The sequence below is a fragment of the Lates calcarifer genome, linkage group LG15 (assembly GCF_001640805.2).
Source record: "Lates calcarifer isolate ASB-BC8 linkage group LG15, TLL_Latcal_v3, whole genome shotgun sequence".
Taxonomy (NCBI): domain Eukaryota; kingdom Metazoa; phylum Chordata; class Actinopteri; family Centropomidae; genus Lates; species Lates calcarifer.
This window is the reverse complement of record NC_066847.1, coordinates 584,931-608,940: the sequence shown is the minus strand read 5'-3', so window position 1 is coordinate 608,940 and position 24,010 is coordinate 584,931. Positions and strand designations below refer to the sequence as shown.

Here is a 24,010-nt window from a genome sequence, read left to right as displayed (position 1 = left end):
TGCTGACAGGGGGCCCAACCTCTGGCCCCCGGACTGATTGAAGGGCCACTTGGCTGACAACATCAGATAATGAATATGGGACAGGAGCGGTGATGAATGTGTTTGTGTCTCGACAGCCTCGTCTCAGACACAGAACGACAGAGGAAACTCTCTTCTCCGTCTCTGGAGTGAAAACTCACCTTTACTCATGTGATGATGTTTTTCAGTAGTATATCTGAATATCTGAATAAAATACCAGGTAAGAGAATAAAACGCGTGGAACGCTGTAATGTGGCTTTTTGTGATATCTGAACCATGTTTCTGTGTCGTTGCAGATTTGTGGATAAAAACAGACGTGCTGGTGCAGTGACAGAGGCTCTCTACATGATCCAAGCTTTTCTCACAGCAACTTAAATCTAGTCAAATCTCAATGGTCTGACCTCTGACCTCTGACCTCTGACCCTGACGTCCTGGTTGTTGCAGCTGTAGGAGGAGTTCATCAGCTCTGAGCTGATTACTCTGAGCGCTTCATTCACCGTCCTGCTGCCTTCATCAGCGGGACTCCACCCCTCCCTCCTCACCTGCACCCCCCATCAAACCTCTGAGCTCAGTACATTCATCCTAACGTCCCACACTGCTCAGTCTGGTCTGGGTCTGGATCTGGGTCTGGGTCTGGGTATTTGATGTGTTACCCTCCAGACAGAAGCAGCCGTCTGACCCGACCAATCAGACGTCCACATTTAGACTGGAGCCACAACATCATCGACTGACACAAGAGACAGTGTGTGTGTGTGTGTGTGTGTGTGTGTGTGTGTGTGTGTGTACCTGCAGCTTGCGTTCGTGGTCTCCGCTGCAGAGCGAGTTGAGAGAGACTTTGAAGGTTTTCCACACTGGGTTCAGATTGTTCATGACAGTCTGACAGAGACAGAGACGAAGACGCCGTCAGCTTTACCTCTGATGATCAGCTGATTCAGTCACACACAGGAAGTAACACACAACTGTCGGACACAGGCAGAAACTACAGTTTAAACATTTCAACCTGTTTAAACCACGATGAAGCCTGAACGCATCTCAGTGTCAAACCAAACAAAGGATTCATTCACCATCTCACCCTGAAGGAAAACTCCTCATAAAGACTGGTCACATAACAACCACAGCTGTAGATCCTGAGCTTCAGTGGTTTAAGTTTGTCCTGTTGGACTGAAGTGTACCTCTGTTCTGTAGACGAGCTGCAGCGTGGCGTCGTCGTTCAGCCTGTAGATCTCCAGGAACGGGTCTGATTTACTGAAGAAGTCCTGGACACACATCAACATGAAGATGAAGATGACGAGGTGTCTGTCTTTTATTTCAAACAGTGTTAATGTTTCACCTTCATCGTCTGTTTCTGCTTTAAACCATCGTTATTATTATTATTATTCAACGTATTAAAACATCTGTTTGTTTCACTCAGACTCAGGTCAGTTAACGAGCAGCAGTCTCCAGACTGTAACAATAGTTTATTTCCTTCATACTGTGCTTGATCCAAAACTTTATTGATTTAAACGTGACAGTCAGGAAACGTGTGCAGGTATTAAAGAGTCTGACTGAAATCTTTACCTTATCGTCCAGTTTCCTGGCGCTGAAGGAGAGCTCGATGTAGTCGTCGTTCCCCGTCAGCTCCTCAGCTGTGATCTGAACACACACACATATTTCCCTTTGATAAGAGGCTCATTATGAAGCGAGGACAGCATCATTAAGACAACAACAAACACTGAATATTCAGTGTGTGTACATGTGTATAATATTCAACCTGCTCAGACAAAACCGTGAGGAGCTGTTAGAGTCCTGCAGCATGGTGGTCAGAACCAAGGTGCTGTTCAGACAGATGAAGAACTGGTCGATAAAACTGTGTTTGTCCTGAAGGACTGGAAGCTGGAAGAGTTCAGAGTCTGATCAGGTCTCCACCTGATGAATCTCAGACCAGTATTCTCTCTGTGTTTGGTCTCCACCTCCTCCTGAGGGAAACATCTGGATCTTTAGCTGCTGAATGCTGCACTGTGTTTCCCTAACATCCCCGACAACCTCTGTAGTCTCATTTAGACACTCGTTAGCAACCGCCTTTTTTAAGACACGTAAAAGCTTCAAACATCAGGAGTGGGGGATTTACTGATCCATTTTATGTCGGAGAATAAAACCTGAAAATGTCTTGGAGCTTGTGTTAAAACCACAGACCTTATTTCGGACATTTAACCAGAAACACACTGAACAGGAAGAGCTAACATGCTAACATGCTAACTGACTTCCAGGACTCTGTGCATCCCTTTTATTTCAGAGGTCGTAACCTACGTAGCAACAGCAGTTGCTAACATCGCTCTACAAACAGCGTAGCAACATGTCCACAGATAAACCTGAACAGTTCTCTGTGTCTGACTGACTTCATGTAAACTAATGAGACTGAGCTGCTATAAACAGGAACATTAGCAGAGAGTTCACTGCTGTTGATGAGGAGCAGCCATCTTGGATTCTGATGTCGGGGTTGGTGGAATTGTCCTGAAGCAGAAATTCAGACTTCATTTCCCGTACCACTCTATAACTGGATTAGATGTTTCCTGTCAAAATGCACCATGGGAGGTGAAGTTCACTTGGTCCTCAGGCTTCCTGCACCTTCAGCTTTTTACTCCGAGAACCAGATGTTTTCTGATCTTTTGTTCTGAAGAGTTTCCTGTTGTTTCCTTTATGTAACAAATCAAATCAGTAATAAAATCACGTCACTGACGATCAGCACTCGTCATTAATCGTCTGTGTTGAACAGAAACGACAGGTTGTTCATTTTCCTGCTGTGTTTTCATCTCAGCCTGAAGCAGCAACACGTTTCCACCTGACAGCAGCAGAAACACGAACAACTGATCACAGATCAGATCAGAGATAATGAAGGTAAATACAGCCTGTGTTTATCATGGAAAGAGAGAGAGAGAGAAGACTGGAGGAAGAAGGTGTGAATAAAAGATGAGGAGAACAAAGAGTAAAGACAGCAACAGAAAAAAGGACCGAGGGAAGAAATGAAGAAACAGAAAGAAGGGATGCAAGAATAAAAGAATAAGAGTGAGAAGGAAAGGAATGTGGAGGGAGATAAGAGAGAGAGAATGAAATGAAAGACAAAGGAAGGAAAAAAGAAAGTTATGAGGGAAGAAAGCGGAAGGAAGATGGACACACGGAAGAAAGGATGAAAGGGAAGGAAGGAAGGATGTATGACAGAAACAAGGAGAGATGAACAAGAGGAAAGAAATGACAATAAAAGAGAGAGAAGAAGAAAGAGAAAGAAAGATGGTGGGAAGAATGGACAGAGGAACAGAAAGAAAGATGGAAAGAAAGACAAGAGAAAGGAGGGATTCATGTAAAGAAGGATGGAAGGAATAAAAGGAAATGAGGAAGGAGAGAAAGAGAGGGAGATGAAAAAAGATTGACAGAAGGAAAGACAGAGGGATTGAGAAGAAGAAATGAAAGCTGTGGTTGTGGGTGGAGCAGCTTCCTTCAGAAATCCTTTCAAAATAAATCCTGCTGAAGCGTCTGATGGAGGTGAGGCAGAGACGGGGGGGGGGCTGCGAGGGATTTTCTATGGATAAACGCTCGAGTAAATCTGTCTGAGGAGCCGAGGACGGTTCAGCCGGTCCGAGGAAATCCTGCCGGGTCCAGGATGAGAGGATCAGAGTCCTCACGGCTGATTGGAAAAACCACAGAACCGACGAAAATCCTGATGGAGGTTTAACGTCTCAGAGTCAGAGAAAACCTCATGTGCAAACACAGAGGAGAGGGAGCACTCACCACTGTACCACCTGCACCTGCATCTACACCTGCACCTGCATCTACACCTGCACCTGCATCTACCTACACCTGCATCTACACCTGCACCTGCATCTACACCTGCACCTGCATCTACACCTACACCTGCATCTACACCTGCACCTGCATCTACACCTGCACCTGCATCTACACCTGCACCTGTCCCACACAGAGAGAGGAGGAGAGACTCACCGTGATGATGACTTTTCCCACGGTGCCTCCAGGTCTGACCAGAGCTTTGGACAGTTTCCTCTGAGAGATGATCTACACACACACACACACACACACACACACACACACACACAGGGCTGAGTCACATTGAACCTGAACCTGTTTACAGCCTCAGTCTCTGAGACTGAATCAGTTTCTATCTCCAGAGAGAAAACAGAGGAGGAGCTGCTGTTCCCTGAGATGATTAAGAACCAGAGTTAGTGTTTGTGTGGTTTTTAAAGTCTGGTCTGGATGGAGACGTTTGGTTTTCCCTGCTCAGGTCTGTGAGGATCCTCAGGACCTGAACCCAGACTCACCTGTCCCAGCGTGCACTCCACTGAGCCCAGGAAGTCGGCCTCCTTCAGGCCGTTGTGGCTGCTGTTGATGTCGTACAGCTCGAAGCGCAGACGCTGCACCTCTTCAAAATAAAAGTCCAGGGTGAACACCTTGGAGTAGGTGGGGTTCACACAGCTGCGGATCACCTCGGTCCGGTCCACCTGCAGGAGACACCGACAGACGATCGATCGTTACAGCCACAGGATTAGAGTTCTAATCAGAACAAAGACAAAGAGATGAGTTCTGAACAGAGGACACTCAGGAAGTCAAACTGCCTCTGACATCACAGCCCCGCCTCTGCTGATTGGCTGACAGGTGATTGACAGGTGATCTCAGAGGACATAAATGGAGAAAAAAAGTCACGTCACAACAAAACACGAACTGTGATTTAAATCAGAAAACAGAAGCAGAACTGGAGTAAAAGTCTTTTTATTCCTTTTCTCTTCTAGAATAAATTCAGTCATGGAACTGAATGCAACCTTTGTAATCAATTAAAGACCATACAGGCCGTGATTCTTCTGAATCTCAGAGCAGACGTCACTCCCACTTCAGACATGAACACAGTCAACAGACCGTGATGATGGAAACAGGCTCGGATCATTTTCTCAAATAAAATGTGTCTGTCACGTTCTCTGTCTCCGTCTCTGAAAGACTGCAGCTAATTATTTCCAGTCGTTATCAGTCAGTCGCTCATTTCTTCTCTGATTAATTGTTTCATCATTTGTTCAGTAAATGTCAGGAAATATTGAACAAAGTCTGTTGCAGTTTTCCAGCAGATAAATATTGACTTTACTGTCACGGAGGATTCAGACTGTCACTGAGAACCTGTCTGTGGTGCAGGACTCTCTCAGCCTTTAGAAGGTTGGGATGTGAACTCTGTGGGAGCTCAGAGTCCGGTCCTCTCCTCAGACAGACAGACAGACAGATGGCCTTCAGGCTGGAGCTCCTCCACTCACTAATTAAAGACACTTTAATTGGGCCACTAACGTTTGTCTGAATCAGCTGAAAAGAAATCCAACATGGAGAGTGAGAGGACGGCGTCCTGCCGACTCTGCTGGACGTCTTCCTGGAACATTCACACTCTTCACTCTTTTGTTTCTGTTTTTGTGACGACGTCTGTCAGACTCCACAGGAAACAGAGGAGTTTGGTTTCCTCCACAGTCTGATCTGAAAACCTGAGGATGCACACACACACACACACACACACACACACACACACATCCTCAGTTTTCTGCTGAAGTAAACAGGTTTGTTCTCTGAACATTTCTGGGTCTAACTTTCCCTCTGTAACCACAGAGGAGGGAGTCAGTTCTCTAAAGCTCATCTGGGTCATGTTGTGCTGTATGTGGACTGATGGTCCCTCTGTCTGGACTGAGCTGACATTCCTGGTCCTGGGCGTCTATTCATCTGTGTCCTCGTTAGAGACGATCTTTCCCGAGTCCAGCCCCAAATATTTCTGCTCTTTAGAAACAGACATTTCAGTGAAGCAGAGAGGAACTTTAATTCTGACAGACAGTGAAGGTATGATCAGACCGTGATCCATAGACACATCCCAGGATGCACTGGGACACATCATTAGTGATGTCTCCTGAGATCAGCAGGTGTTTCAGCCTCCCTCAGGAGCGTTAACCCACGCTCACAGGTAGCTGCAGAGTGAGCAGTCAGTAACTTGAGCTCCCGTCCCAGGTCGACTCGCAGACTGACCTCAACACCTGGTCGAGTCTCAGAGGACAGGCTGGAGAAACCGGGTTAGGGTAGAACATCGTACACAGGTTGGACCATGAACTTGATGCTCTGGGGTTCTAAGCTTCAGATATCTATCATGTAATGGTGACTGGATTAAAACTCTGGATGAAGTAAACAACAAACACACCTCTACACAGCTTCATATTATGTTCAGTTCTGTATTTAAAGGAATAAATCTTTTTCAAACTGTTAATTCACAGTGTTTGTCTTCTGTTCTCCTTCAGATGTCTTGTGTTTTGAATGTGGTTTTCTGCCTAATATCCTCATTAGATTCATATTTCATGGAATACAAGAGAAGTAGCAGGAGAAATGTGTCGTCTGCTCTGTTTTGTTTTTTCCGTGTAGTTTTTCCTTGTGTTTGATTTCCGTCCTCCTCAGCAGCAGAGATAGCGCTGGTGATATCTCTGTCTCCTGGGAATCATTAAAGCCTCAGCTGATCAGAAGCAGAGCAGGTCAGACTGTGGAGCTGCAGAAACACCTTCAGTTTACGGGTTTTAAGGCTCCACCTCGGTCTGAACTTCACTTTTTAACGAGCCTGAAGGGAGGAGAGACGACAGCGATGAGCAGGTTTCTGCTGCCGGGGCTTCACATTCAACAACAGCAGCAGCAGCAGCAGCAGCAGCCATGACAGTAACAGGACTCAGGAGAAAACAGCTCATTTCATCAGATCAGAAAAAACACTGACAATCCCTGTTTGACTGATTCTTCTGAGAAAGTCAAGCTGCTGACAAACCTGCAGACCTGTACACCTCAGAGAAGGTTAAAATGATTCAGTCATCTTCTCTGGCTCCTCTGATAAAGGTCTGATAAAAGGGATTTTTAAGGACCATCATGTTCCTGTGTCCTGGATGAGGAGGAACAGCTGATCTGATCACAGTAGATAATGTTGATCAGGAAACCTTTAACATCGTCACACTTTTCTGTTTTCACTGAGTTAAATTAAGTTGGACGTTTTATTCACAAGTTAAACTGTAACTTTTATTCTCCTGTTTAATCCGTCTCATTCTACATTAGTTTTTTTTTCTTCTATTTAATCCTTTTAAATCTGTTGTCTTGTCTCTTCTCTGTCTCATCGTCTTGTAGCTGAAAGCTTCTGTAGAAATACATCAGCATCAGTGGAGATGGGCAGATAAAACTGATTTCAACATGATCGTGTCCTCAGGAAACAAACTGTGACTCCAGCTGCAGCTTTGACTCACAGATACTCTCTGACTGGAAAATATTTTTCATCTGCTGTGGATCAGAAGAAGAAGAAGAAGAAGAGTTTGAATCTGAGCAGCTGAAGTGTTCGTTTCATTATCTGAGCTCTGCTGGTTTTATCAGATGTGTTTTCTCTCCACACAGCTGGACTTTAAAACAGAGAGTGTTATAGAAATAAAAAGATGTGACACGTATTCAGATTAGAGTCAGTGGTGTTGTTTCTCCACATTCACAAACTCCTCTCACTTCTTATCTTTGTCTCTGTTACTTCTCTAATGAAGCAGTAACACCAGAAATATCATGTTAACAAAGAGATGATCAATCATACATATCATCTCTGAGTGAGAATGAGCAGAGGATTGTGGGAGCTGTGTGAAACTCTGCACCGAGGTGTGAAGATTCATAGTTGAAGTTAAATTTTCACACAACACAGCTCGTAGTTCTGGATAAATATGAGACAGAAGATCACACAGACGTTTACAACGACAGATCTGAAGTGAGTTCTTTCCTCATCTGTCACCATCATCCATCCAACCATCTCCTGAAACACAGAGAATATCCAGAGAGCAGCAGTTCTGAGTGAAAATGTCTTGTTGAGGTCAGAGGTCAGAGGTCAGCGTGAAACAAGCTGTGGAACAAGATGAATCAGACTCTGATGGTGACGTCTGACGTTGCTCTGGATGGGTCAGTTTTAGCATTGCACGAGTGCTCATCTGTGCTCATTAGTGACGAGGTGGCCGAGTGGTTAAGGCGATGGACTGCTAATCCATTGTGCTCTGCACGCGTGGGTTCGATTCCCATCCTCGTCGTGGTGTACATTTAGCAGAAAAAAACAGGACTGTTCTGTAAAAAACAACAGAGCAGCCCACAGTGACGTCTTCTTGTTAAGTGACATCTAGTGGCCATAATAAGTAACACGCTGGAACGAGTGCCACGCCCACAGGAAGCTGAGTCAGAGGGTGTGACAGAAATAATCGACAGATTAGTCGACGACCACAATAATCTGCAGCTGCAGCCCTGCACCAGCAGAAAAGACACCAAGAATTAAGTTGAGTTGTGAAGGAACAAGGTTCCAACCTGGTACATTTCACTGCACAGATACTTTCAGCCATAACGCAGCACAGGAACTCACAGAATGCTGACGATGATTGGCAGGTTGTTCTCTCTGTAATCGTCAGTTAACCGCAGATTAATTGATGTTTGAACCAGTAAAGCTTTGAATTCACAGACTGAATCTGTCTGATTAGAGATGACAGATTGGAGTCGAGGCGCCTTCTTCTTCGTCTCTTCAAATCTGTTTGTCATCCTGAGATAAAAGGAGAAAAAAAATCTCCCAGCCGCTCATTACCGACAGAAAGAGAAACATGTCACGGTCCTGTCAGCAGCACGGTGACCTCCAGTCACTTCACCACGTCACATTCAGGCTGATATAAAGACGCACAGCAGATCTGAAACAGTCAGACCATCCTGCTGATGCTCAAATAAAAGAGGGAATATGAAAGTGGGACGAGAGGAAAAATAAAAACAGAGAGAGACCACAGATGAAGGAATGGAAGGAGAGGAGTTTGTGTCCGTGTGGACGCTTCATCTGCATTTCCACCACCGAGCAGGCGGCTAAAAATACCCCGAGAAACTTAAAGTGGGGCAACAGAAACCAGGTCTGACCAAGTCACATCACACACACTCAGAAATCACACAACAACACAACAGGAAGTGACAGAAAACATTTCTAACAGAAAGCCATGAACACATGTACTGCTCACACACCTGGAGCAGGTAAAACCGTTAGCTTAGCTTAGCTCCACATCCATCGTTAACAACTCATCTGATTTAGATGTAGCCTGTTGATTTTACATGATCTGTAGTTTTTTTTTTTAAAAGCACATTCATCAGTGACGAGGTGGCCGAGTGGTTAAGGCGATGGACTGCTAATCCATTGTGCTCTGCACGCGTGGGTTCGAATCCCATCCTCGTCGCGCTGTACATTTAGTAGAAAGAAATCACTGGTGCTTCAAACTGTCCTCTTGTACAAAATTACAACATACGTTGCTTGTGCAGCAGCTTATCGCAGCCCACGGTGATGTCTTCTTGTTAAGTGACATCTAGCGGCCATTGTAATTATGACGTCTTTTTAAGTAGACGTAGTAGAGAGAAAAAACGTCCTGTGCTGGGATGTGGATGCGATGGAATCAATCAAACACAGGAGTTTCATACATGGGACTTGAGTTTGGTTCCTGTTTGAACCTGATAGTTGTTGTTTCTTGGCTCATTACGACGAACACTGGGTGGATGGTTTGGGACCGGACATTTTGGCGGTCTTAAGCCAAACCATGATCTCTCTTTAAGACCTAACCAAGTGGTTTTTGTGTCTAAACTGAACCATTTTAAGCCAAACAACATGGATAGGATCAGTGTATGTAATATGAAGTTTAAAGTCGAGTTGTTTGTCCACAGACTGATGAGACCTGGTTGGACTGAACTGAACTCCTGAGGTGTTTTGTTCTGTTTCTTCCAGTGAAACTTTAAGCCTTAAATCAGACTGAGGCCATTTAGTGTCTCCACTTAGAATAACTGTTTGTGGGCGTTCATGTTATCGTCTTAAACCTTCAGTCTTTTTTGTCCCTGAAGATTTAACTGATGGAGGGTTTGACGGCCTGGAGGGAGGCGACCTGCGTCAGTGACAGCAGGAAATGTCACAGTGCATACATTACCATTTCAACTGTCTGAGACAACACTGACAACACGTACACCTCTGTGCTGCCTCCAGGCTCCCATAATAATACAATACACCTGCTGCAGCCACTCACTCACTTTATTTTAACAACAAGAGTGAATGAAATGTAAAAACAAAGCCTCAGGTGGCTTTTTCAATCGGAGCTGTCTCCCTTCTCTCCCCTTCCTGCCAAACTAACGAGTAATCAACTCAAACTCATTTCTCTCTCTAACAGTCTCCCACTTCTGTGGATTATCAATCATTCAGTCAGTTCGTGAGCCCACAGTGACAACTTTGTTTTGTCAGAGCAATGGTCCAACACCTGAAGACATTAAATTTACTGAAAGACAAATATATAGTCACATTTGGTATTTTGGGAACTCGTTTGTCCTCTAACCTTAAACCTAAACCTCCAGGTCACTAATTCGCTGTGGGTCTCATCAGGTTTAGGTTGTCTGAGCTCATTGGTTCCTACTAAAGTTTCTCTGTTTTCTTACAGAATTAAAATGAGTTACTGATCAGATTGATGAAGAAATGGTTGTGAGCCACTGAGAGAAAGTTTTGCTGTATTGTCAACTGTGTTTTTTGTCTCGGCAGCAGAAAGCAGGAGGAAACTAAAATAAAATCCACTTTGCTGAAACAGCCTGAGATGATTCTGAGGGATTTTTTTTTTTTTAATTGATGGAAGAGATCAATTAAAAATGTGAGGGGGAGGAAGCAGAGGGAGGAGACAGAGGAGCCGACAGCGCTGATGATAATCTCCAGACCAATAAAACTTTTATAAACGCAGCCACAGAGCAAACATTACCCATTATCAAATCATCATTACACTTTGATGACTTACTGGCATCACTGGGATCTGAACATGACTGAAGCATTCCTGTCTCACCAGATTCTAATCTCTGTTGACACCAACTCAAATACCACAACATTAGACTAAACATCAGTGAGGTGAAGAACAGTCTGACCTGCCTTTAACATCCACAACCACTGAACCACACACACTGTAGACCAACATCTGAAAGAGCTGATCTGCACTCAGACGTGTTTAATCTGACATTAAAACGGTTTCCCTACATCATCTATAATAATGACAATAACCAGCTCTTCCTGGGGAGATCATGATCTCTGATGTCCTTCCAGAATAAAGCTCAGAGAAAACAGAACTTCACCCAGACCCTGTTTCCCTCAGTGTCACAGTAAACCAGTGATAGTTGTCTGTACATTGGATACACTGCAGACAGGAGCTGATCACTGGAGACAGTTTGACTAAAACATGGGTTAAATAAACCTCGATGCATCTGGTGTTACAGCAGCACATCAGTGAACTTTTACATGGTCTTGTTCTCCTGGTGGTTCTAATGAGATCCACTTTAAAATCCAAGGACGAGGCTCCAGACAGGATTTAACTGACAGGAGGAGCAGTCAGTTCACAGAGAAATAGGAGGTCATTGTGGCTCTAATTATTACTGAGCTGGGGGGTTATAGAATTATCCACATACACACTGCAGACAGGATTAAAATCAAGTCCAATACTCACTCTTCTTTTAGCTGTGGGACATGTGGCTGATGAGAAAGCTGAGGCTGGAACATACAGTAAAGGTGCAGTAAAACCAAAAGTAGGTTATTTTGAAACTCCCCATGACGACTCATCTTGAAGTTGATATATTGATGTATTCATCTCTGATGTTCAGAGATTTTAAAATTAGTTTTATTAACTTATTAACCATCTTCACCCCTCCATCCCCAAAGGGACCAAAATGAAAATAAGCCTCTAGACTTTATTGTGTTATCCTGACGTTTTTCTTTTTATCTAAGCAGAAATAAAATCAATAAATAGGAGCTAAAAGATACAAAGCCTCTAAAGTCCCCAAAGGTTTTTTTTTACCTTAAGCATAAGATACTAACTTCTTAACAACTTGTTCCAACAACATAATAACATGCTCCCACAAAGTAAAACCTTGTGCACACAAGATGAAAAAATCCCTTTTTTTGGGACCTTAGAGGCTCCATAAAAAAGAGGCTAAAAACCTCCATAAATCTGCAGAGATGGTGAGAATCCTCAGATTTTGTGTTTTGTCCTGAACAAACAGACGATCCTCAGATCACTGTTTCCCCTGAGTCCAACTTGTTTCCTGATGAAAAGAAGAAGAAAAGGAAAATCTCTTTGATGTGACAATATCTCACGGCTGCTAATGAGGAGGGCGATGTGGTTTTAATTGTGACACTCTCGCTCCTTAATCAAGTCATCAGTGGTGGTGTTTGCTGGAATCACTCGGCCGTGTCTCCTCTGATGAGCAGACAGACTGTTTCCTCAGGCATCAGCTGTTTACCTGTTTATTCCACAGGGAAGAGACATTCATTATCTGTTTGATCCTAATTTACATGAAGAAAGAGATAATTATATGAAAAAGAAAAATCTCATTATTATAAACTCCTGCTGAGATCAGTTGAGGTCAGAGGAGGAAGAAAGAGGCGAGTTTTAACTGTGTCAGAAGAGGAGGGAAAGGATGTGCAGACAGAACGATTCAGCTGAGACCTCAGGGTTTTAGAAACCCATGAGCTTCAGCCGCAAGACCGGACCTGTGTGAGGAACCAGACCTGTGAGCAGGTAAACACACCTGTTTGTGACAACAACAGAACTGTAACTAACAATTCATTTTATCGTCAGTTAAACTGCTGGTTATTTTCTGGATCCATTAATCAATTGTTTGGTCTTGTTGGGTCCAAAAATCCACTTGCACGACTTCTCATATCACCGCTATGCAGACGACACCCAACTATACCTGTCAGGTGATCTCAGCTCGGATCTCAGACATATCCACATGGATGAAGGAACATCACCCTCAACTAAACCTCTGACTGAACCCAGCCAATCAATCTCTCCTTCACAACATCAGCATCAAACCCTCCTCTTCTCTCACACCAACCAAAGATTGTGAGAAACCTGAGTTAGACCAAATGATCGGTTTCAGCATTAAAGGATTCATTTGTATCAATTCCTCAAAAACATTAACAATGATACTTTGGTTTCTGTGCTGAATGTATGTCTTTCAGTGTAAAACAACAACAAATATTAAACAGATCTATCTTCAGCTCCCAGGAGTCACACAAGGCTAGAAAATGCTTTTATTAAAAGTGGAGCCATTAGAGAAGTCTGACTGTGTATTAGTTTTTACTGTAGCTTCTCTTTAACCAATAAAAAATTCATTACAAGTGTATTGCATGTCTGGATAAAGTGTGTAAAACCTTAAGTACCTCCATGATGAGATGTGGATGAACCCCAGCAGCACAGTTATACATTTAGCCTCAGTGTGGTTTCACTGTGTGTTTACTGTCTCGCTCTGTTTGGACTCATTTCCCCCTCAGAGCCTCAGATCTCCCAGAAAAACAGAAACCAGCAGAGAATTATGTCACTTTTCTCCTTCATCATCTGTCGTGTCGATAATGAACCTGAGCAGCTTCCAAGCAGACGTAATTTAAACAAACAGTTCAGCTCCAGATGGCTGATAAAGAGAGAGAGGAGAGACGCCACCGAGGGGAAGGACTGAAGATCTGTGTTTTCACTCTTATCACCGTCATTGAAGTAAACAGATTATCTGTGAGAGGATAACTGCTGTCTGTCAAATGAACACCAGGGTCCACACTGCACTTTCCACACAGCTTTCTACTCATCAGATGCAAATGTTCCCTAAACATTTGTGACAGATCTGGAGCCTTTGAAAACTGTGTGATCCACATGGGTTTTTATTAAGTAAACTAATTAGTGGGTCCAACAGGGTTAAAGACAGAGGTGGGACACAGTTTCAAGTCTTGGCTTTGAGGTCCAGAGTCAAGTCCAAGTCTTCGACTTTGTGTTCTGAGACAAGAATAAGCCATTGTGCAAACTGCACCAAATTTTAAGGAAAACATTTAAACAGAGCAACATTTACCTGACTGCCTGTTTCCTATCTGACTGGATGTTTGCTCAGTACAGTGTTGGTTGTTTGCTCGCAGCTGTCAGAACTTGCTGTGGTCTCTGTGGGATATCTTCTACAGCACCGATGTTAAAGTCTGACTTTTACATGAATACACTGAATACTGAGCTGAACCTTTCAGGAATTATATCACAAATCAAATCACAATATCAGAAAAATCACAATGACATATTTTCCCTAAATGGTTCAGTCCTAACAGAGAGACAGAGCTGGGAGCACTGGTCTGGACACTGGTGAGTTTTACTGCCTGGCTCTTTTATTTGCCCTGCGGCTGCTCAGTTTAATTAGTTCACTTCACTCAGCTCCTTCCAGTGTTTTCATCAGCAGCTCGTTCACCTCTCAGCACTTTTCTGTCCATTAAAGACCCCGACAGGACACATTCACTGAGACTGGGAATCACCAGCCTCAGGCTGTAAAGTGAACGCAGCAGGTTAGAATCCGAGCTGATCAGGAGTCAGCACTAACAGGAAACAAAGCACTTTAACCTGCTACAGGTACTGACAGCTGAGCAGCAGGAGCCCCTCGGAAATCCTGAGGCGACCATTTCACTGACTGCACCGCTCACTCTCCTGTGTTATCTTTATCATTGTGTTCATTCATAACCTGATAGATGAGATGCATCAGCAGACTGCAGCCACGTTACGTTAACGTGCTTCTGTTTCTGTTTTAAGTCCTTTACAGAACTGTCAGGGAGCACAGGTGAAGGAATCCTTTTAAACGTATGAACAGAGTGAAACATTACATCACTTAAATCTGCACCAGTGACTTTAATGTGACTAGAAGCTGAAATGCTGCACAGACGACTGTGGATTAGACCACAGTGAAAACAAATGAGCAACATCACAATGGGGCAAAAATAAAAGATAAAACATCCTCCTGTTTCCTGCAAGCACAGAGAAAATTGCTTCTGAATCTCAAACCAGCTCTCACTGCTAAACATGAAAAACAGCAGCATGATGTTTTCCAAAGGCAGTTCTTCCAAAATTATAATTGTTTTAAATCTATTTAATGGTGTATAATGGCATTGCAGTGGCACTGGAAACCAACAAAGACTGTCAGCACAGCAGCAGGACTGTGTCCAGGAGGAGGCTGGGAGAGAACCACAGATTTCATTTGGCCCCTGTGTGTTTTTGTAAATGAGTCATATGTTGTTTCAGCCTGGTTCTGTCTTTTAGTTCTGGTTTGGCTGCAACATTCGAGTGTTTTCGACGATTAATGCTCGACTTCATTCTACACTCACAGACATTAGGTGCTGAAGCAGCAGTATGCGTGAACTCGTCTAATTACCTTTGAGAACAGTGATGCACATTAGAGTCTGGATCTCTCCCCAACATTCATAAACACACACCTTCTCTTTTGCTGCAACAAAAGCTGTGACTGGAACAGGCAGCAACATTTCAGACTCTGGAAAAGCTACACAAACCTAAACCTAAACATCAACCCAGCAGCAGCAGGATGAAGCTCCACCAGTTAACATTCATTTCTATTTTGATACAGCACTTTGTCTCGGAGTCTTTACAGGCCACAAGCCCAGGATCTCAGAGAAGAGCAGGAGGAAGCACTGCACCAAATAACTGAAGGTGAAACACTGAAGAAACCACAGGAAGGACCGGACACTTACAGACGGTGACAAGAGAACGCGTAGACTGAAGAAAAAATGAAGAATATCGAAACCAGACAGTCATCTGAAACCACAGCAACAACAAGGTGAAAGGTCAGTCTAGTTGCCGTGGCGACCTACCTCCATCCACTGTCCATGGGACTGCATGTTGAGGACGATGCAGGGGTCGGGTTTAGACAGAGCGTCTCGGTCTGAGATCCCTTTACAGGTGAGTCGCAGCTCCACTTTGGTCAGGCAGGGGCTGCTGAACAGACCCAGGGAGTTGGCCGCTGACTCGTAGATGTCGCTCATGATGGAGGCGGGACAGGAAGTCTGCAGGGGGGGCAGAGATCAGTGTCATGTCATGTCCTGTCCTACATTTCCCAGAGTTCCCTTCAACAACCAGTGGATGGTCTCTGGTTTAATACAGTGACTTCAGACACAACCACCATCTTTACCTGAACCTCAACCAGTATCTGGACTCTGGATGTGAATCTGGACTCTGGATGTACTCAGATCTGCTGGGAGCTGAGCCTGAACCACCTGTCCTGACTTTGGTGTGTGGTGGACATTAAACCGTGAAGGGTCAGCCTGTTTACACCAAACCAGGCAGGAAAACTTTAATAAAACTTTACAGAGACGTTAAACAGCCGCTCTGTGATCATCTCATATCTGATTTACATTTTATAATTGCATGGAAATGTTCCCTGTCAGGATTAAAATGGATGCAACCAACAGCCAGAACGAGTCTGCTGAACAAGTGCTAATTAAATTAGAATAACAGATGATTTTACTCCTGTGTCTTTTAATTCATTACATTAGTTTCACTGTATTTAATGAAACCACAGAGATTCAGCTGCTTTCATCCTGCTGATGATTTCACACATTATGTCAGAAATTATCTTAATTTGATTGATTCATTCTCACGCACACACACACACACACTTCTAGACATGTTGTCCATAATAAGTGACCCTCCCAGTGATGTGTGACTAATTTAATTATATACATGTATCTATATCTGTGAGGACCTTTATTGATCACCCAAATGTCCTCATTTTATAAAAAATGTCTAAATGCTGTCAGTTTCTAGTTTGTCATTTCTAAAACATGTCACTGGTCTTTACAACAGTCTTCAAACAGCGTCCTCAAAAACTATACTTTCCAATTTTCTAAAATATCTTGACTTTCCAAAGAGTGAGAGTCCTCACTTTTCTCAAAGTCTTTAATTTCAAAAATATCTTAACTTCAAAAAAAAAAAAACCTCAGCCTCCAGATGTCCCCAAAAAGTTTACTCACTTTTCAATAAAGTCTCTTTTTCTATCGTCAGCGTTTCTGTCAGTCCATGGGTTGAAAATAAAATTCAGCTGAATGATCAAAACATGAGGTGACTCTTGTTTTTCTGCCGCCTTCATTCTGAATCTGTTTTGGTGAAACACAAACTCGATGAGTGTGTAAAAAATGTAAAGAGTTGTCTTTCAGAGGAGACCAGAGTTCTGACTGTGATCAGAAGGACTGAAGAACTGGAACCCTTTAATTCTGGGAACATTATTTTCAGGCTTGTGCAGAAACATGTGTGATTCAGCTCTGATCTCCACCCTGATCTTCAGCCTCATCATCTCCATCTCTGATAAACTCCATCCTCCACAGGAAGTCATTTCTGCTGGGTCAGGAAAACACAATCGAATCTCCACCTCAGCCACCAATCACTTCATCACCTCCCTCCATTATTGCATCAGCAGCACTCGGGCTCATCTGATTAACCCCGGGCGGAGCGAGGCTGCGGTCAGACCGGCCCGGCAGTAATGCACTCCACAGGAGGAAGTTATAGATATCGTCCAGTAGAAATATCCTCCTCCTCACCACCGGCTCAGGTTACAGAGGAGGACAAAGAACGGAAGAGAGAGGGAAGAATCAGAGTCCAGGGGGCTATTTTAAAAACTGACCACAGATCTGTTCTTCAACTGTAAGGATCAGGTTTTAATGGACGTGTCAAACAAGGTCACTGAGATACACCAAGGACAGAAAATGCACAAATTGTGTCTTATCTACCCAGGGTTCAAAGCTTCAAACATCAGGAGTGGGGGATTTACTGACCCATTTTATGTCGGAGAATAAAACCTGAAAATGTCTTGAGCTTGTGTTAAAACCACAGACCTTATTTCAGACATTTAACCAGAAACACACTGACAACAGGAAGAGCTAACATGCTAACATGCTAACTGACTTCCTGGTTTTTGGACTCATTCCTACAGTTCTCTAGTGGCTGATCACAATCATTCAGGTGCAGAGCATGAACAGTATAACCTGATAGTTTAGTCCAGAATCCGCCGTCGTTCCAAACAATCAAAATTTGGCCCAAAATGTGGGCAGAGAGGATGATAACAGTAACTTCTGACAATGTCTTTCTTTGGGAACAGCGGTCCTATAATAAATTAAAGTTACAAGACAAACTACTTCTGTGTTGTCAGTGTGTTGAGCTCCACAGTCACTGCAGTAGTTAACTCACTCTGAAATAACCAGGTCACAGTCTTTGTTTTCTTTATTTATCGGTAAGTTGGATGAATTTACTCTTTAGATGAATTTGAAAGAAGAAATTTCCATGAGGCAGAGTCCCAAAAGACAATAATACAACATGCTTGTTCTTTAACAAAGTATCTGCAGTAACTCATCAGCTGAGCACAATAAACTGTATTTTTAATATTAGGTCGACTACAGAAATGACACTGCTGCAGATATTGTTGCTTTAAGCAGCCAAACTGTAAACTCTGTAATAATCCACTGAACCAAAAACCACTGGGATTCCTCAGAGGAAATCTGACTGATTATCTGTGGGTTAAAAAAAGATTTCTAACCCAATTCTCAAACTACGCCTCTGTTTTTGAATCAGTACAAAGATGGCCGCCTGCCGGGGCTGAATCCATAACTTGGGAAACATGATACAAATGATTTTTATTGAACAGAAAACTGAATATTTTTGCATCCAGATGGTGAAGTGTCTCTGAGGATTGTGAAAACACTCTCAGAGCAGCTCTAAGTGTTTTTAAATGACTCTGGCTTTTTCAACCATCGCTGGTTAATTACCTTTCAGAGAAACTGAGGGTTTCCTCTGGGAGCTGAATGTGAGTTGGGAACGTGGTCAGTCAGAGCACATTTAGTTCAATCCTGAGTCCACTAATTTACTGCTGGTATATTGGAATTAACTGCCTACACTGTGAATGTAGCTGTTTTAAATACTGCTGTGACTGAGCCTCTGTGTTGTTACAAGTACAAACTATTGTTAGTGCACACCCACCACTCAAATTACAGATTATGGTATAATTGATAGATATGTTAATGGATTTTCTGAGCTTTCCAAGTTTAATTGAGCTGAAAATTCAGACAATAATTGCAAACTCTAAAATGTTTCACTGTCTAAAACCCATTAATCCGTGCAGGAACCCCATTAAAAGTCTTGTTTTGTTGTTTTTTCATGAATCTATCTTCTCCGAGGCTGATCATCAGTCTTCTCTGACCTGAAGAGAGTGAAGTAATTTCGCCATAAACTGCGGTTCAAGCTCAGCAGGTGGATGTTGGGAAGAGGTTTGACTGAGCTGAAGCTTCACAGCAGCATTCAGCTGTTCAGTCAAGCAGCAGATGAATCCTCCCACCAGCTGAGGCTCGCCACACTGACATCCAACAGCAGATTAAAGAGCTGCTCATGAAAATCACATCACACAGATCCCAGTACAGCTGCAGCACTACAACAGAGTTAATAATTCATGTCATTCAGAGGCGTTCACTCAGCTGCTCTGCTCACTGTCAGCCGTGGTTTCTGGGTAACGGCGCTGGTTTCTGCTCAGCGGCGGAACAAACAAAATGTTTGTGGAGAGTAATAAAAACTATCAGAGCTTCAGAGGACGGAGAAAATCTCTCTACCTTCCTGTTTCATGGACGTACAGAGGTCAGTGCTGCAGCCACAGAACAACCTGCAGCTCCTCAAACCTCCATCAAAGACACATCCAACTGTACACAACAGTTTGGAAGTGAAGCTGTTGATCTGTGGTCGAGGGTCCGTTTAAAATGTTCATCTGAGACATGATGAAAACACCATGAAGCAGCAGTCAAACACACACTGTCCTGCTGCCATTAACACTCACTACAGCACCAAGTGTGGACTCATCCACCACTGAAAATAGTCGCCAACAGATCCAACTGTTTTGGGAAATGGAAATTCATCTGGTACACCTGTTCAATCACTCGTTAACAAATATCTAATCAGCCAATCACATGGCAGCAGCTCAGTGTATTCAGTCCTGTAGACATGGTGAAGACGAGCTGCTGAAGTTCAACCTGAGCATCAGAATGAGGAAGAAAGGTGATTTAAGTGTCTTTGAACGTGTCCTGGTTGTTGGTCTGAGTGTTTCAGAAACTGCTCATCTACTGGGATTTTCCCTCACAACCATCTCTAGTGTCGAGCTGATAGGAAGGAAACAGTTACTCAGATAACCACTGGTTACAACCTGCAGTCTGCAGAAGATCCTCTCTGAACACACAACATGTCAAACCTTGAAGCAGATGGACGATAAATCTGCAGCAGCTGTTTGATGCTATCATGTTAATACGGAGGAATGTTTCCAGCACCTTGATGAATCTACACCACGAAGGATTAAGGCAGTTCTGAAGGTAGAAGGGGGAGGAAGGAGGGCAGAAGTGTTGAGACAACAGAGTTGTAGTCCAGGATGTTTCCTCGTCCTGGTTTTGAGGAGGATCCTTGAGTGTCTAAATATAGTTTGAAAAACTTTATTACTTCATCTGATGCTGTGCTCACATGGTTGTTAAATTAATGTGTGTTCAGCCAAATGACCACAGCAAACCTGGGGCAGTAATAACCCAGCAGAGGAACACAGATGGTGGAGGAACATGGTGGGGGGGGGGGGGGTGTATATGAGTCCAGCAGCTCTTTGGCCCTAAAGCCATGAACCAATCCAATCCAGATAGCAAACAGCTAGCATACAGATACAATCTCCACTTTCCACAAACAAGAGCACTGGTATCATGTATCTTCCAAAGATTTTGGTGTGCTACCAGACTCCATTGACAAAACTGATCATTTTACTGAGCAGAGCACAGGAGCTGCTGGAATACCACTGCCTCCATCTGTTCGTGTGTCTGTGTTATTTTGCTGTACTTTTACTTCAGCCAAGTATCTGATTACTTCTTCCACTGCTGAAAGTTACATAATAACACAGACACACTAACAGATGGAGCAGTGGTATTCCAAGCAGCTCCTGTGTTCCGCTTGGTTAAATTCCTGTTTTTGTCAATGGAGTCTGGTAGTGATATAGTGATGTTTCTGGTTTCTGTTCTTTTTTCACTTCTGCAAAACCCTACATTATTTTCAGTGTGTAGTTTCTGTGATGAGACAGCAGCCTCCTACAGATAGCAGACGGTGAGGCGACAGTTTTCAGTCAGTGTTACTGAGGAACGTCGATCAGTTTGTCAGGTCAGAGAGAAAAACTCTGATCAATCAGTCCCTGCTGTGGCAGAAATAGATTCTGCTCATTTTGTTTTATTAATGAAGTGACACAGATTTAAACCAACACATCAGTGTTTCAGCCACACACACACACACACACACTTTATCCCTGCTGAGCATTTCACTGATCCTCAGTCAGATTTTAGGTTACACTGTCGTCCTGACCGGCAGCTCTTAGTCTCATTTAATTCCAATGAAAATCAGCTTGTAGGAGAATTATTAGTTATTGTTATAACTTGAGCATTAATTACTGTCCTTTTCTTTCCAGTGGAGGTCTGGATGTCACTTTGACACCCAGGACCTCCCCCAGCAGGACGAACCCAGCACACCACCAAGCCTGATCAGAGGTGGAGGAACACGACAAAAGATCCAGGATCTGTGGGATGATCCGGAACAAGCCAGATCCATGGAGGCCCCCCACCCCACAACCAGACAAAGATGAACCTCAGGTCATCACAGTCCATCTGAGGGATGTGGAGACGTCTCTGAATCCACGAGGAAATATGACAAGATCAATAAATATTTCAAACTGGTTCTAGATCAGCTGATTGGTAATCATTTAGCTGTAAACATCAGATGTTAATGAGGTAATTCAACAGGTTAATGAATTCTTTAACAGTTATTCATCTTAATCACGGTTTCAAATGGACAGAAAATGTCCATTTCCTCGTGATTTCTAGAAACAGTGTCGTCTACAGACAAACTGCAAACTAACACACATTTAAAACACACAGAACTTTAATGGATTCTTCCACTGAACAACAACAAAACAGGAAGGTTGAATAAAATGAAAGATTCTCTTTCTGCCGCTCTCACCTTCAGAATGAAAGAGAAGAGGATTCTTCTCGTTGGTCAGCTTCTAACTGATATTTAACAGGATTAGTGGAGCATTTATTGATCATTGATAAAGGATTAGTTCCAGCTTTACAAACAGGAGTCACTAAATGAATACATGAACACATCATTGCATCATTCACACAGAGATCTAAACCAGATCCAGATCCAGATTCATCAGGAGGACTTAGTGTCAGGAGCTGCGGCAGCTCTCAGACAGCAGGAGGTTTCTGATGATTAGAAACATGACAGCATCAACATCAGCTGAGAGAAGAGGCGGGAACAGAGAGTATCAGGTTTACCTTGTCACAGGTGCATGAAGGAGAAGAAGAAGCTCCGGACTGAGAAAAGCATCAGAAAGTTTCCAGTTTCAGCTCAGACGGACTGAACTGAGATCAGCTCCGCGCTGACGGACACACAGCTTCATCCTCCTCCTCCTCCTCCTCCTCCTCTGGCTGTCGGAGAGCCTTTACAGCCTCCAGCCGCCTCGCGCGCCTTTATAGCGGGGGAAGCCTCACACACACACCGCGGAGAGGAGGAGGAGGAGGAGGAGAGGAGAGCAGCGGAGAGCGGGCTGCAGCGCCCCCTGCAGGCCGAGGACAGAGAGGACAGGCCGGGCAGGAGCCGGGGAGGAGCCGGGGGACTTCATGTAGTTCAACAGTAAAAGTACTCCCTGTTGTTAAAGTACCAGCAGTAAAAGTACTTCATTCAGTTACAGTATGACTGAAACAGAGTAAAGTAGCTGTGAGTCTCTGTTATTTTGGTTTCCTGTTTCCTTCAGGTTAAAGGTCAGAGGTCAGAGTTCTGTTCTGACTGTATGAAGAGGAAATCAATGAAATGAACATGATTTAGTTTTAAAAGTCACCGGGACACCTGACCCAGTGGATCCAGGTGTGCGCGGCTCAGGATGTGAAGTCAGCTGAAGTGAAATACCAGACCGGAGGTTCTCTTTCTCTGTTTCAAAATAAAAGCACATCATTTGAGCTGCTGTGTGGAGGTTTGTCTGAGCAGCAAACCTCACAGGAATCACAGGAAAAGCCTCGAGTCCCTGAACTTTAACTTCAACAGGCAGCAGTTCAACACAGGAACGTTCAGAATGTGTTTCAGAGTTAGGGTTAGGGTTAGCAGCTTTAGATGTTTCCATCAGGTTCACAGAGACTCTGCAGAGGCACCTCGTGGCCTTTGACTCGATGAAAACACCCTTTATTGATTTAACGTCTGATACAGAGGTGTGACGTTAAACTGTGGTTTCAGTTATTTCTGAACACAGAGGGGTGAAACGATTCTGAAACTGAGACTGAAACCATATTACAACTGTTCACAATCTCACTTCACAGAACAGAAACACAGAGCTGCAGCATTACAGCAGAATTCTGACATTTTTATTCATCATTTCAGATTTACCAGAGACAGGGATTTTTTAATGAAGGTTTTGTGGTTAATTGATTAGATGATTGGTGTCGGTGCAGCAGGAGCAGCTCCTGGACAAAAGACAGAAACTGTTTCTCTGAGATTCTTCTGCAACAAAATAATAATAATTAGAAATGCATCAAGACCCTTTTGTTCCAACAGACCACAGCCCAACCTTCATTTGTTTGCTTATTCATTTATTTTTGAAGAAATTGATTTAATATAACACAAAAAACAGAAGTTAAAATGAAAACAGACCAGAGAAGGAGATGAAACCTGAAACTTTACAGATGTTAAACAGAACGCTTTTAATTTGAAAAGCGTAAAGCGGAAGCGGTTGTGTGTTTACTTCCTGACTTGACCAGAAGAACTAAAAACTCTGAATGCGGAAGTTTGGGTGAAGTTCGATTCGCAGCAGAGAAACAAAGCAACGAGTCGTTGAACTCCGCAGCTGGAAACTTTCTTTTCCTGTGAACTGGAGGAAAACTGAGCGGTGAGTTTTTACTCCTCAAACATTCATCGGTTCTTTTCTCTTTCTCACTGAAAACTAACTTCCTAGTCTCGTAGCGGCTGACTTTAGCAGATTTAGGCCATCATTAACAGGTAGTGTGAGGACGGAGGTCTGGTCCTCACACCAGACTGCCTTTAAAAACCCACCAGTTTACTGT

The 24,010-nt window shown here is 43.5% G+C and overlaps 1 protein-coding gene and 2 non-coding genes across 3 annotated transcripts in view; 2 read left to right on the top strand and 1 right to left on the bottom strand.

Annotated features, from left to right (window-relative positions):
* Nucleotides 1–22,444, bottom strand: part of cpne4a (copine IVa) — a 47,219-nt gene extending 24,775 nt beyond the window's left edge. Inside the window, exons 1-7 of the mRNA XM_018674073.2 lie at nt 22,235–22,444; nt 15,722–15,913; nt 4,326–4,505; nt 3,991–4,062; nt 1,576–1,650; nt 1,191–1,274; nt 805–894 (exon numbers count right to left, since the gene is read on the bottom strand). Coding sequence (XP_018529589.1) covers nt 805–894; nt 1,191–1,274; nt 1,576–1,650; nt 3,991–4,062; nt 4,326–4,505; nt 15,722–15,892 — 672 coding nt within the window. The 5' untranslated portion in view covers nt 15,893–15,913; nt 22,235–22,444. The remainder of the gene's footprint in view (nt 1–804; nt 895–1,190; nt 1,275–1,575; nt 1,651–3,990; nt 4,063–4,325; nt 4,506–15,721; nt 15,914–22,234) is intronic.
* On the top strand, nt 8,018–8,099 carry trnas-gcu (transfer RNA serine (anticodon GCU)). The gene has a single exon. It is a non-coding gene; the product is annotated as a tRNA-Ser (tRNA).
* On the top strand, nt 9,185–9,266 carry trnas-gcu (transfer RNA serine (anticodon GCU)). The gene has a single exon. It is a non-coding gene; the product is annotated as a tRNA-Ser (tRNA).
* Nucleotides 22,445–24,010: the final 1,566 nt, after the last annotated feature.